The sequence below is a fragment of the Lemur catta genome, chromosome 8 (genome assembly GCF_020740605.2).
Source record: "Lemur catta isolate mLemCat1 chromosome 8, mLemCat1.pri, whole genome shotgun sequence".
Classification (NCBI taxonomy): domain Eukaryota; kingdom Metazoa; phylum Chordata; class Mammalia; order Primates; family Lemuridae; genus Lemur; species Lemur catta.
Window position 1 is genome coordinate 17,819,445 of NC_059135.1, and position 13,290 is coordinate 17,832,734.

General features: G+C 55.0%; 1 protein-coding gene across 5 annotated transcripts in view; it reads left to right on the forward strand.

Moving 5' to 3' along the window:
• Positions 1–13,290, forward strand: part of TNS1 (tensin 1) — a 165,411-nt gene that overhangs the window by 122,280 nt on the left and 29,841 nt on the right. For 3 of the 5 annotated variants that reach the window (XM_045560111.1, XM_045560110.1, XM_045560109.1), the window contains exons 4-5: positions 464–2,041; positions 8,265–8,345. In XM_045560111.1, the coding sequence (XP_045416067.1) occupies positions 464–2,041; positions 8,265–8,345 (1,659 nt within the window). The remainder of the gene's footprint in view (positions 1–463; positions 2,042–8,264; positions 8,346–13,290) is intronic. The other 2 variants (XM_045560112.1, XM_045560114.1) reach the window with 1 other exon arrangement.

Here is a 13,290-nt window from a genome sequence, read left to right on the forward strand (position 1 = left end):
CTCACGATGGCAATGGTTATGGCTCCTAGCTGTTGACCTGTCACCATGTGCCAGGCTCTGGTCTCAGCACACATCATGGGTCAACCCTTTTAAACTCAAAGTGTTGTGTGTTTGATGAATATTGGCAATTTCATATAGTTCAACCAGATTCTGTTATTTTCCACATTTTACAGATGAGGAAACTGAGGCCCAGAGAGTAATCCATGCCTCTGTGGTCAGGGAGGGATATGCTGGAGCTAGGCTTGCACTGCTCGGTGTTGGGCTCCACTGCCTGCCTCTGAAGCCAGGTGTGGGTGAGGGTCCTTTGGTCCTTGTCCCTCTCCCCCACCTCTGGGTGGTGAGAAGAGGTTTTAGGATCCAGGAATGGGAGCTCTTAGCTCCTTCCCTGGGGAGTATAGATGATGTCTCTGCTTCCCACTGATGTCTGCTGTCTCTTGTCTCCCCTTTGGCTCTGCCCTTGCAGAGGTGGTGGGACACACCCAGGGGCCGCTGGACGGAAGCCTGTATGCCAAGGTGAAGAAGAAGGACTCCCTGCACGGCAGCACTGGGGCCGTCAATGCCACACGTCCTGTCCTGTCGGCCACCCCCAACCACGTGGAGCACACACTCTCTGTGAGCAGTGACTCGGGCAACTCCACGGCCTCCACCAAAACAGACAAGACTGATGAGCCTGTCCCTGGGGCCTCCAGCATCCCTGCTGCCCTGAGTCCTGAGGAGAAGCAGGAGCTGGATCGCCTGCTGAGTGGCTTTGGCTTAGAGCGAGAGAAGCAAGGCGCCATGTACCACCCCCAGCACCTCAGGTCCCGCCCGGCGGGGGGCCCAGCTGCACCCTCCTCGGGCCGCCATGTTGTCCCAGCCCAGGTTCACGTCAATGGCAGGGCCCTGGCATCTGAGAGGGAAACAGACATCCTGGATGATGAGCTGCCCAACCAGGATGGGCACAGCGTGGGCAGCATGGGCACGCTGTCCTCCCTGGACGGGGTCACCAACACCAGTGAGATGGGCTACCCAGAGGCCCTATCCCCACTACCCAATGGTCTGGATAAGCCCTACCCCATGGAGCCTATGGTCAATGGCGGGGGCTACCCGTATGAGCCCGCCAGCCGGGCAGTGCCTGCCCACGTCAGCCACACGGCCCCCATGCGGCCCTCCTACTCCGCACAGGAGGGTTTAGCTGGCTACCAGCGGGAGGGGCCCCACCCAGCCTGGACACAGCCAATGACCACCTCCCACGGTGGTCATGACCCCAGCGGTATGTTCCGCTCTCAGTCCTTTTCGGAAGTTGAGCCCCAGCTGCCCCCAGCTCCAGCCCGTGGGGGAAGCAGCCGGGAGGCTGTGCAGAGGGGGCTGAATTCATGGCAGCAGCAGCAGCAGCAGCAGCAGCAGCCTCGCCCACCTCCTCGCCAGCAGGAACGAGCCCCAGTGGAGAGTCTTGTGACCAGCAGGCCCAGCCCCCAGCCATTGGCAGAGACCCCCATCCCTGGGCTCCCTGAGTTCCCAAGGGCAGCCTCCCAGCAGGAGATCGAGCAGTCCATCGAAGCACTCAACATGCTGATGCTGGATCTGGAGCCGGCTTCGGCCGCTGCCCCCCTGCACAAGTCCCAGAGTGTCCCAGGGGCCTGGCCAGGGGCTTCCCCACTCTCTTCCCAGCCCCTCTCCGGCTCTTCCCGCCAGTCCCATCCACTGACCCAGTCCAGATCTGGCTATATCCCCAGTGGGCATTCCTTGGGAACTCCTGAGTCAGCCCCACAGTCCTCCCTGGAGTCTGTCCCTCTGGGCAGGTCTTACTCACCTTATGATTACCAGCCATGTCCAGCTGGGCCCAGCCAGGGTTTCGGACCCAAGAGCTCAGCCTCCTCCTCCTTGCCCACCTTCCTTCCAAACACCCACACCCCTCCAGGGCCTCAGCAGCCCCCAGCCTCTCTCCCTGGCCTCACTGCTCAGCCACAGCTCCCACCAAAGGAAGCAACTTCAGACCCCTCCCGAACTCCAGAGGAGGAGCCATTGAATCTGGAAGGGCTGGTGGCCCACAGGGTAGCAGGTAAGAGCTTCAGGGACCATCAGTCCTGGGGATTCCCTCCTAACCCCTTGTTTTGTCTTGCTGGGGGGAAGTGCAGGCACAGCTATGACCCCTCAGCAGGTGTGGCTTTGGCCAGGGGAGGAGGCAGTCAGGACCCCATGTGCCATCCATCCCTTACTGTATTCATTGTCTATTAAGGCACTACCAAGCCAGGCACTGAAATTCAAAGATCAATGTCTATCAATTTCTGCCCTCAAGGAGTTTACAGTGTAGTGAGGGGTTTGGTACCCAGAGAGATAATTCTAACAGAGTGCAATGTGTGCTATGACAGATATAGGAACCTAAGACATCAGAGCCTGGGAAAGCAAAACTTACCACCTAGGGCAACTGGGGAAGGCTTCCTCGAGGGGGTGACTTTGGTGCTGGTGTTACATTTTCTAGACAGAGAGGAAACTCTGTTATTGTCTGCTGTGCTGTCTATCTTCAGACTTCATTTCCTTGGGAGAAGATTGGAGGGGGGCTTTTGTACACTCAAATTCCCTCTTGTGCTCTCCCAGAGGCCACAGTGAAGATTGGGCTCTATCTGGGGGTTCAACCTGGTGGGGCCTTTTAGGATATTGTCTTTGAGGGGAGGCCAGGGTCCTCGGTCGGCTTTCCTGTTAGTGCTTGCTCAGGACCAGCTGTGTATGGGGAGCAGGTGCTAAGAGATGAAGCTCCTTGTCCTATCAGTGAATGGGCTTATCTTTCTGGAGAGAGGAGGGAAAGGGGACAACCACAAGAACTTATTAGAAGGGACAGCTGTGGGGCTTCCTTCCTTCCCACTGGCCTAAGCCTTTGAGCATTCCAGAGTCGGCAAATCTGGGTGGGAAATCCTGTGGGTTGATTTTATTGTGGAGGTGAAGCCCAGGCAGGGATGGACCAGAGGCTGTGGAGTTAGGTGGGTCTGTGCCCAGCCACTCAGCTGACAGGGTGGTGGGAGCTCAGTGGGGAAAAGAGGACCATGGGCAGCTGACTCTGTCCTCCACCCTTTGTCCTAAATTTAGGGGAGGCTGAATCACCATGCCAGCTGCAGGGAGGGAGGGAGACACCCTCTCTGGGGACAGGCTGTGGGTTTGGGGAAGCAGCTCAGGGCAGGCCAGCTGGCTCAGGACCTGGTTGTGGAGACATAGGCACCCGGCTCCTGCACTTCAGTGCAGAGCGGAGTCCCCAGTTCCACTATTGGTATTGACATTGGCCATAGTGGGAGTGTTTACACCATGGAAATTGGCCACCAGGGCTTCTCCTCCCTGTGCCAGCTGGTCTAGCAGTACATCATTGCTTTTACCTGGGTATCAAAACATAGGCTGAGCAGCTCTGTAACCCTAGGGGTGAAATGCACCATGGGGTGGTCCAGATGGAGCTTCAATTTCTGCTTTCTCCCACATCTGAGCTTCTGAGATAAGGACACCCCCTGGTTGCTCTGTCAGCAGAGATCCTTTTCCTTTTGGTTTCATTGAGGGGAGAGGAATAGGGCTACCCAAATTCCCTGGGAATTTAATTCTCCTTCCATTATTTTACAGAATTGGGGTGGTGGCCTGAAGACTAGTGACACTCTATTGTAACAATGGGCAGGATCTGGGAGACTCCTCCCTGGGGAGTAGAATGAGTTTCCCCTCCTTCCTTTCCCTGCTGGAATCCTTCTGTATAGCTCTCTTGGAGCTTACTCAAGAGGAAGGCACAGCCCTAATGGCCCTGAGAGAATTCCCATCTTATAGTGGACCTTTTTCTTCTACCAGCTTCTGAGGTTTTGACTGTCAACTTCCATATCCTGCAGCCTCTTGGGCTTTGGCTGCCATGAAGTCATAGGGAGGGAAAGATACTGTTGGCACAGGATCAGTATTTCCTAGCCCTGTTACCCATCCCCTCCACCAACTGTGAGTGACTCAGTCAGGAGACAGGATGAGATTGTATAGAGAGGGCAGTTATATTTGGTTCCCAGGGCTATGAAGTGCCTCTTTGGTCCAGGCTCTGTCATGAACAGAATTTCTTATGTCAGCAGGTCCTGCTTATATACTTCCTTAGTAGCTCTTTAGGGTCTGTCTGCAGTGCTTGTGTAGATAAAGGCATATAGGCAGGATCAATGTGTAGAACAGTCTGGGAGCCAGGGAGGATAGAAGTCCAGTACCACCTCTTTCTGCTCATTTTGCATTCTGCTACAATAAGCTGGAACGTAAGCTTCGACAGGAGTAACATGGGAAGCTCAGATGGGAAGCTCTCTCTGAGGGAGAACCTCTTCATGGCCATGAAATTGATCTGGTTTCTCCTGGCGTTTCTCCCTCAGGTCTGCCCTTTCTTCCTTGGCTGTTCTCCATACCTCAGTACTGTGTCCCTGGTTCATTTCATTTTGATCTAACCACCCCTTATGTCTCATTTCAGCAAAAATCTTAGAGAATGTAGGGACAATTTTCTTAACTTGATAAAGGGCAGGTACCGGAAACCTATAGACATACCATACTCTCTTGTGAAATGCAGGAAGCATTCCTGTTATAGCCAGGGACAAATAAGGATGTCTCTTATCACCACTGTCATTTAACATTGTATTGGATGTCCTAGCCAATGCAATAAGATAAGAAAAAGAAACAAGAGTTGGAGTTGGGGAGTCTGATCAAGTTATCTTATGTTCCTGATTCTGTGACTGGACTGATCTCAGATGTCTCTAGAGGTGGAGATTTCAATGCATGTTGGAAATCAGATATGGATCTTATCCTTAAGAAGTCTAGAATTTAGTATAGGAGAAAAGAACTAGAACATTAAAATGAAGTTGTTTGTAATAAGAGAGGTATGGAGAAAGTTCTGTGGGAGAGAAGTGAAGAAATCACTATGAGCTAGAGAGATTGGGGAGGCTGTTTTGAGTGTGGGCTTTAAACCAAGCCTTGGACGATGGACAGAATTTTGAACATGGGTGGGGTTACCAGACAGAGAGGGTTCCGAGTGAAGACAGGAGAGCATAGGAAGTGTTTGAAATTGTTTTGACAAGGGGATATGGGAATAAAAATTTTAAAAATAAATACAAAAAGGAAATGTTTAAAGAATAGTGAGTAGATTGATAGCATATAGGTTGTGTAAGGGAGAGTCAGGAAAGGTAGCCTGGGGTCTGTCTCAGGGGGGTCTTAAATACCAGACTAAGGAGCTTGAATTTTACCTAGCAGCAAGGCAGGAAGCCCTCAGTGTGGGTTAGTCAGCGTAATATTCCATGGTCAGAGGTAGTTTAGGAAGATGTGTCTGGTAAGCCTGGGCAGGCAGGTTGCTAAATGGGAGAGACTTAGAGCCAGGAGATGCTAGGAGCTTATTAGATAGGCTAAGTGATGGGGGGCTGGATTAGGGTACTGTCCATGGGAATGACAAAGAGATGATGCTGTGGAAACTGTAGGAGTAGACCCAGTGTGCTTGTATATTGATTGGCTGTAGTGGGTGAAGGAGAGGGAGACGTGGAAAATGAATAGAAACAGAGTGGTGGTTCTGTTAACAAGCAGGGTGTTGGAGGAGTGGCTGCTTTGGTGAAAGATGCAGCACAGTGTTAGGTATGTTGAGTTTGTGGAGGCAGTGGAACCTCTAGGTAGATACGGATGGGGAAGATGGTTGAACATCTGGAATTGGAGTTTGATGATTTTGGGATCATTCTCACAAAGGTGAAGGTTAAAGCTTGGGGTGTGGTTGAGATCTCAATGTCAGAGGGCATGGAAAGAAAAGAACTGAGGATGGAACAGTCATGAGGGGAAGTGTAGGCTGCAAAGGGGAGTGACAAGTGAATGGTCAGGTGGTGGCAGGACACCAGGACAGTGCGTCATTGCAGAAGTAAAGACGGTCAAGGGTTTCAAAGGGGAGGGGCAGGGGGTTAGCAATATCTGTCTGGAGGGAGCATGAGGAGGAGGACTGAGGAAAATTCACAGGCTTGCCAATTAGGTGGACCCTTTAAAAATCATCAAAGGCATATTTTCAGTGTGTGGTGGTGACAGAAACCAGACCGCGGGAGACTGAGGATGAGTGGAGAGGGAATGCAGACGGCAAACCAACTACCCTTTTGAGTGGTTTTTTGATAAAAGTGGAGAGAATGGTTGTTAAAGAGGTTAACAAGGGATTGGGACCTACTTTTTTTGTAAATATAGTAATCATGAGGTGTTTTCAGGTAGAGGAGAAGGAGGGGGAGGTTGAATATGGGGGGAGGAAGGAGAGGAGAAAGAAAGAAATTGATGAAGCGTAGGTACCAGAAACCTACAGCACACGTCACACTTTCGTGTGAAACATTGGAAGCATTCCTGTTACAGCCAGGCACAAAACAAGGACAAGAATAAGGTCTCTAAGGAAATAAGAGGGTATAGGCTTTGGAGCCCAGGGGGATGATTTAGGCTCAACCAGGAATGTGATACCTTTTCATGAAATAAGAATAGAGGATAAATAAAAATATGAGGAAATATTGGTGTCAAGCTTTGGGAGCCTGAATTGAGAACCCATTTTTTTACATTTCGTTATGGAAATAGGAGATGAGTTCCAGGCTCACTCAATCATTCGTTCAATACAAGCTTCTAATCTATGCTACTTGCCAGTCTAGGTTTTGGGAAAACGGTGGCAGACAAAACAGATAAAAGTTCTTGCCCTTATGGCAGAGATGGACACTAAACAAATAAGCAAATACGTATGTGACTTGTCAGGTGGGTGGTAAGTGCCATGAAGAGGAAACAGTGAGGGGTGGGGCGGATGGCTGCACTTTACATAGGATGGTCAGGGAAGGCTTCACCGGGCAGTGAGGGGATGCACCATCGGGAGCAGCAAGTGCAAAGGTCCTGAGGCAGGAGTGTGCCTGGCGTGGCAGGAACAGAGTGATCGAGGGGGAGCATAGTGGGGCATGGCATGGGGGCAGCTCACAGAGGGTCTTGCAGGGGGTCATTAGAACTGTGGCTTTTACTCTGTGTGGCGTGAGAAGCCTTAAGAAGGATTTGGGCCCAAGAGTGGCATCATCTGACTTGTTCTATAGGAAGCAGGCAGGGGACCAGTGAGGAGGCTGCTGCTGTTGATCTGGGTGGGGGCCGTGGAGGTGGGGAGAGGTGCTCAGATTGTAGACAGATCCTGGAGGTGGAGCCAGCAAGATTTACGGATAGACTAGATGTGGAATGTGAGAAAGAGAAAATGCTCAGGTTTGGGAGCTGAGCAACTGAGGAACGGCATTGCCCTTTGTTGAGATGGGTGATGGCTGGGAAGGCTTTGCACACACTAGGTTTGGGATGCCCATGAAACATCTGAGATGGCTGGATACTGAGCCAGCAGTGTCAGGGGAAAGGTTGGAGCTTAGAAATGTGGGCGCTGTCGGCATACGTGTGCCACGTAAAGCATGGCGCTGGCCGATCCCACCCGGGGGTGAGGCTAGGTGAGGAGAGGGCCCAAGTACTGGGTCCTGGAGCCTCCTACCTTTTGAGATTGCAGACAGAAGGAGAAACCAGCAAAGGAACTGGCATGGAGCAGCTTCTGAAGGAGAGGAAAGGTGAAAGGCCATGAGCCCTGGGAGCTAGGGCAGGGGCAGTGTTGGCAACTCGCGGGCCCCTGCGGTGTCAGCAGGAGGACCAGAGGATGGCACAGCAGGCCTCGGGTGCGAGCCGGCAGGCCTATCTAAAGGACTTTCTGGTGATGCCTAGCAGCCTTGTGCGGAAGCAGAAAAGCACGAGGGGCTCCCCAGGAAAGAGGACCACTTGGGGCGGAGGGCTGAGGGCTGGAGGGCCAGGATACTAGGGAATGTGACCCTGGGGCGCAGGCTGGGAGGGTCACCTGGGGCCAGGGAGAGGAGGGGATGCCAGGGCTGGAGGGGCAGCCTGTGAGGGGCAGGCGAAGGGGGCAGGGGCCTGAAGTTGCCTGGCCCTGGGCCGGCACCTCTTCCTCCACCCTGGGGCTAGAAAAGAGAGGGACAAGCCACCAAGCTGGCCTGCCCTTTGGAGAAGCAGGACCCTGGATCCCCCCTCTTCCTGTCTGGTACCCTCTACACCCCCTCCCCCCACCCATGTGTGGCCGGATTTCAGACTCAGACCACCAACTCATCTGGATCTTCTCTTTGTTTTTGTCTTGTTTCGTCTTGTTTGATGCCTTGTCCCCTGCATTCCCTGTGTCACCCGTGTGCGTCTGTCCCCTGTGCCATTGGTGGGGTGCCTCCCTTGCCTGGTGTTGTCCCTTCCTGCCTGCCTCCCACGCCCTGCCGGCTCCCCTGGGGTGGGGTGCGCAGCCTACAATGCCAAACTGCAGGGCCTCGGGCACAGCGCCAGCTTCCAGCCCTCTCCTCTCCACCGGGCTTCCTCCCTCTCTGGTGGGTTGCTCTCCTCCCCTCTCCCTGTCCAGCTTCTCCACCCGCTTTTGAGCTTGGTTTCTCTCTCTTCATCTCCTTCCTCCTGTGCTATTCCTTCCAGACCTTTGCCACCATCTTCCTTCTCTGCTCACCTTGCCGTTGCTTTGTCCATCTTTGCCTTTTCCTCTCCCTCTTCTGCTGTTCTCTTCTTTCCATCTCTTTCTCCTTCTCCTCCCCCCTTTCTCACTGTACCCCGTTCTCCCTCCATACCCTCTTCTCCCTCCTTCCTCTCTCCAAAGCCTCTCTGCCTCCTTTCTGCATGAGCCAGAGCTCCACTTCTGCATGGACACAGGCCTCGTGCTAGCCGTGGCCTCGCCTGCTGGGAGGGTCTGGAATAACTGGTCCAGCCTTCAGGGTCCCCCATGGAGACACAGGCCTTGCAGTGAGGGTGCTCAGTGAGGGCTCTGGATAGCCCAGCACTCCAGCCAGCCTGGCCAGATGGCCTGGGGTGCAGGGCCAGGTCTCAGCAGGGCCACAGGGCACAAGACAGTGGCATGGTGCCCCAGGCCCTGCCGTTCTGTCCACTCTTGAGCATGGTGCACCCTGGGGACAGTGCACCACCTCTGAGACCACCCCTAATCTCGGCTCCTAGGACCCATGGCTGAGAGTCAGAATCCCTGGGTTTTGGTCCTGGACCTGCCTCTGACCACCCCTGTGACCTTGGACAAGTCCCTTAACTATTTAGTGCTCAATTTCCCCATTTGAAAAATGGACAGATGTTAGCTCTGTCTTTTGTATTTTACTCAGTGGTTTGACATGTCCCAGACACATTGGATGCTTCAGGGTCATGTTACTTTGAGGATGATGTTGTCTCCTAACATCTACCTTCTGCCTCTTGGTCATGCAGGCCCACGGGCTTTGAGCCCTGGGAGGGAATCGCCCATCCTTTCTCTGCTCCTCTGAACCTGGAGGCCGGGTCAGGGAGGAGAAAGACGGCGGCTCAGGCTTGCCCCACACCATGGCCTTGAGCAGCTCCAGCTGTTCCGGCAAAGGCTTAGGGTGATGGGAACTGTCGACGCACAGTGGCAACATGTGGCACCTCCGCAGACCCTCCTCCCGGTCTGTGGATAAGCGGGACAGGCTCCAGCAGATGCCCCTTCCCCTCTCTTCTTCCTCCACCCTTTCCTTGGCCCAGTGGTGGGGAGTGCAGTGTTCAGAGGGGCCTGGGGGTTCAGGGTAGGTTCTGGGGTGGGGGTGTGCCCGGAGGGGAGCTGGCATGGCTTGCTGTAGGGCTGCTAGTGTGATCGCCGTGTGGCTTTCTGGTGCCCTGGCCCAGCAGGTGGCCTCCTGGATGCCCTCGCTTCTGGAGCCCCAGGCATGCTGCCGGACACCCAGCCCCGCCACCTGGAGCTGAGGAATCCAGTCTTTTGGAAATCGGAAGGCTGGAAAGAAGAGTTGGGTCTGTGGGGGTAGCAGTGGCTAGTCTGGGGGGTGTAGGGGAGGCACGTGAGGAAGCCTGACACCAGGGTATTTGTCCCTATGATCCAGGGGCGGAGGGCAGCAGTGCTCTGCCCAAGCGCTCGTACTGATCTGCATTAGGACTACAGCTCCCAGAATCGCAGGGCATGGGTGCGTGTGTGTGCGTGTGCGTGCATGTCTGGGATGAAGGGGATGAACTGCCTCAGGTTTGCTCACGCCAGGCGAGCCTTGGAGAGCTGTCACTCCAGCACGGCACCATCCTGGGCTCAGAATGAGGACTCCCTGGGGAGTGAGGCTGTTCTGGCGCCCGGCTCCCCAGGTCTGGGGCCCGTCCTTATGGGGTGGTGGGGAAGGCCCAGTGCCGGCCCTGTGTGAAGCAGCCCTTAGAGGAGGCGCTCTGGACGCAGGGTGTTATGATCCTGAAGACACTTTCTTGCCCTAAGGGCACCCCCTCCTCAGTCTCCTGGGAGTGGAGTGCAGGACTCCCCAGCCCGGCTGGGAGGACCCTCCTGAGCCCCCTGGGCAGCTTCTCTTCCCTCCTTTCTTCACTGGGTGCTTCCAGTTGCAGAGTCTCCTGCTGTGGTGGGGGCTGGCCATCGAGGCTCAGAGGGCAACCCAGGGGCCCCACTAAGCACCCCCATCATCCAACATCCTACTGCCCTTCCTGTCAGGCTACGGCTGTGTGTGTGCGCGTGTGTGTGTTTGTGCAAGGCACCTGCCTCTGCCTGTGTGCACGTGGGAGACAGAGCCTCCGAGAGAGGAAATGAGGCCAAGAGACTGAGAAAGTCCTGGGTGGCGGGTGGTGGCGGGAAGGAAGGACATGGCGGAGAAGGCCTACTTCTATTATCGGTCAGTCTCCGGGACATGAGAGAGGGGTGTTCTGTCTTTGACACTGGCTGTCAGCTTGTATCCAGACGTCCCAGCTTGGCTGAGGAACAATGGGGCTCTCTTCTCTCCCCTCTGCCATGCCAGCCTTTCCTTCCATAGAGAAAGACGAGAGAGAGGGAGCATGGCTCTCGGGCAGATCTGGGCTTGCCAAGGGGGACAACAGTAGGACACTGTGTTCAAAGAATGTCAGTGGCCCTGACTGGCCACTGGTGCCATGGAGCGCTCTGTGGGGGGAGGGACTGGCCTGTGGGAGTGGAATGAGGGGTCTTCTCCTGCACAGGGAGCCTCTGCCCTGCAGTGCCTTAGCTCGTTGTAGGTCGTTCTGTCCATCCCCCTGCCTCTAGTCAGAACACACTCCCACATGCCAGTCTGTCGTGATGGAGAGGGGAATTGAGAAGGTGTGACTCGTGCCAGGGGCTCACATCCTCCACCACTGGCAAGCCCTCCAGCACCCTGGGGTGCTGGTACCGTCTGTGGCCCCTGACCATGGAGGATGCTCTGGGCAGGTGGAGGAGAGTGTTCTCTGTTCCTCCGGGAGATTCAGTGTTTCAGATGGAAATAGACCCAGTTTTCAAGGGCAAACATCAGATGCCCGAAGAGGGAAGCAACCTCCTTTTGAAAAGGCAAAGGGATCTGCCAGAGAGAGGCTGCCAGGGGTGGGCGAGCCCGGAACTGAGACCAGCCCTAATGCATTTCTTTTAACCTTGGGGCTGAACTCAGTTCCAAACCCCAAGAGCCTTTCCCGAACCGGCCTCCTTTGTCACAATTATTATTAGAAAATCAATGGCTATGTCTGTTTTTCTCTAATGTTTTTGCCAGGAATGAAACCGGCAGCAGCTCTGGTCCAAGCTGCCCAGGAGGCCTGAGTGGGGCAGGGGGCTTGGTGGCAGGAGGAGAGGTGGGGCTGAGGCCAGGGTACCCGCCAGTGGGGCCTGAGCTGCAGGCCACCTTCCCGAGGCCCGGGAGCCTGGGATTCTGTAAGATTCTGGGGTGCAGCTCGCTCCTCTCAAAGGCACGCCCTTCCTCCCTCCAGGTGGACCCTCCTAGCAGCTCCAGGGTGGGACTAAGGTGACCCCTATTTTTTTATTCTGAGATAAGGGCACTTCAAGGCACAGGGCTTATTTGCTTTAAGGGAAGCAGTTTGTGAATGGCAGAGTGAAGCCAGAGTCCAGTTTACTGTCCCCATCCGGGGCTCTTTTTTTTTCAGCTGAGATGGCAGCAAGGCTGTCTCTGAGTAATAAAGAGCCCAAACTGGGGACTCGGAGCACCACCCACTTAACGTGCAAGTGCCAGTCCTGCTACTCTCCCGACGGGGCCCTGCCGGAGCCCCTGAGTGTAGGAGAGCATGAGGACGTGTCTCAGGGTGACTGTGCGTGTGTGAGTGAGTGTGTGGCGGCCCCGGGCTTGGCAGACGGCAGCCTGCTGTCCATGACAAGTAGGAAGGCTTCCCAGCCGGCGCTGTTCACAGCAGCCTTTGTGGCCGTGCCAGGCTGGGAGTGCTGGGGGCTGCCTGGGGCAGGCAGTCCCCACGGTGGACGGTAGAAGATGACTCAGTCTGAAAGAGGGTGATTTCTGCTTGGCTGCACTGGCACCTCCCTAGGTGCTGGCAGTGTGTGTGTGTGTGTACACGCATGCATGCACTCACACGTGTGCCATGGGACGGTGTTCCCAGATGTGTGTTCAGGGCTCCAATCCCATGTGACTTGAGACCTCTGGTGAAGGCAGGGCGGAGAATCTCCTCCCGGAAGATATTCAGGATTTGGAGCCCACCCTTCTGGCTGGGTCTTGGCCTCTGGGACCTGGGCAGCAAGTATGCTAGGATTCTGGGAGCCGGCTCAGTGAGGCAGTGGATTCCGAGCCTCAGCCCAGCTGTGAGAAAAGAGGGTGGGAAGGAAGGAGGGTGAGGTTAACTGCACCCCCAGGCCTGTGGAATGGGATTGGGGTGGGAAGTGCAGGAAAGCAGATGGAGCATGTGACTTCTCCTTGCCTGCTCTTTAGCCGGGAGGGGCAGGGTGGGATCCTCGGCCGTCTGTGGGGCAAGGCAGAGGGTGGGTAGCTAAGGGATCAGTATAAGGGGAGTTGGAAGAGGTTTCAAAGGTGCACTGGATGAAGGTTGGGGAACCCCAGAGAAGACAAGAAATATCCCAGGGCCCGGCTGGGGCTGGGGACTCCATAACAAGACTTGGTCATTTCTTTTTTTCTCCTTGAGAGCACCATTTGCAAGATGATGCAATTTAGCTCTTTCCAAGAGCTCTTCCCCATGGGCTTGATGTTGCTGGTTGGTTGATGCAGTTGCCTTGGAGACTCTCTTCCCTTCCCCGCCCTGCCTTGTCTGGAAGCTCTGGCCCTCCGCCTCCGGGGTTGGAAGGAGTTGACATCTGTTTCTTGTATCAGTCCTTTGTGCTCTTGGTCCCAGCCCTGTGTGGAGTAGATTCCTGTTGAAGGCTGAGCCAATCTAAGCAGATCCCCCACCCTGCAGAGAAAACTGGGGGTGTGAGCCGAGTTGGGCACAGTAAGGCTGGAGGGAGGTACTGGTGGGGGATGGAGCGGTGACAGGCCAGCCCTGCTCGGCCCCTGAGCTAAGACATGCTGCCTTCTC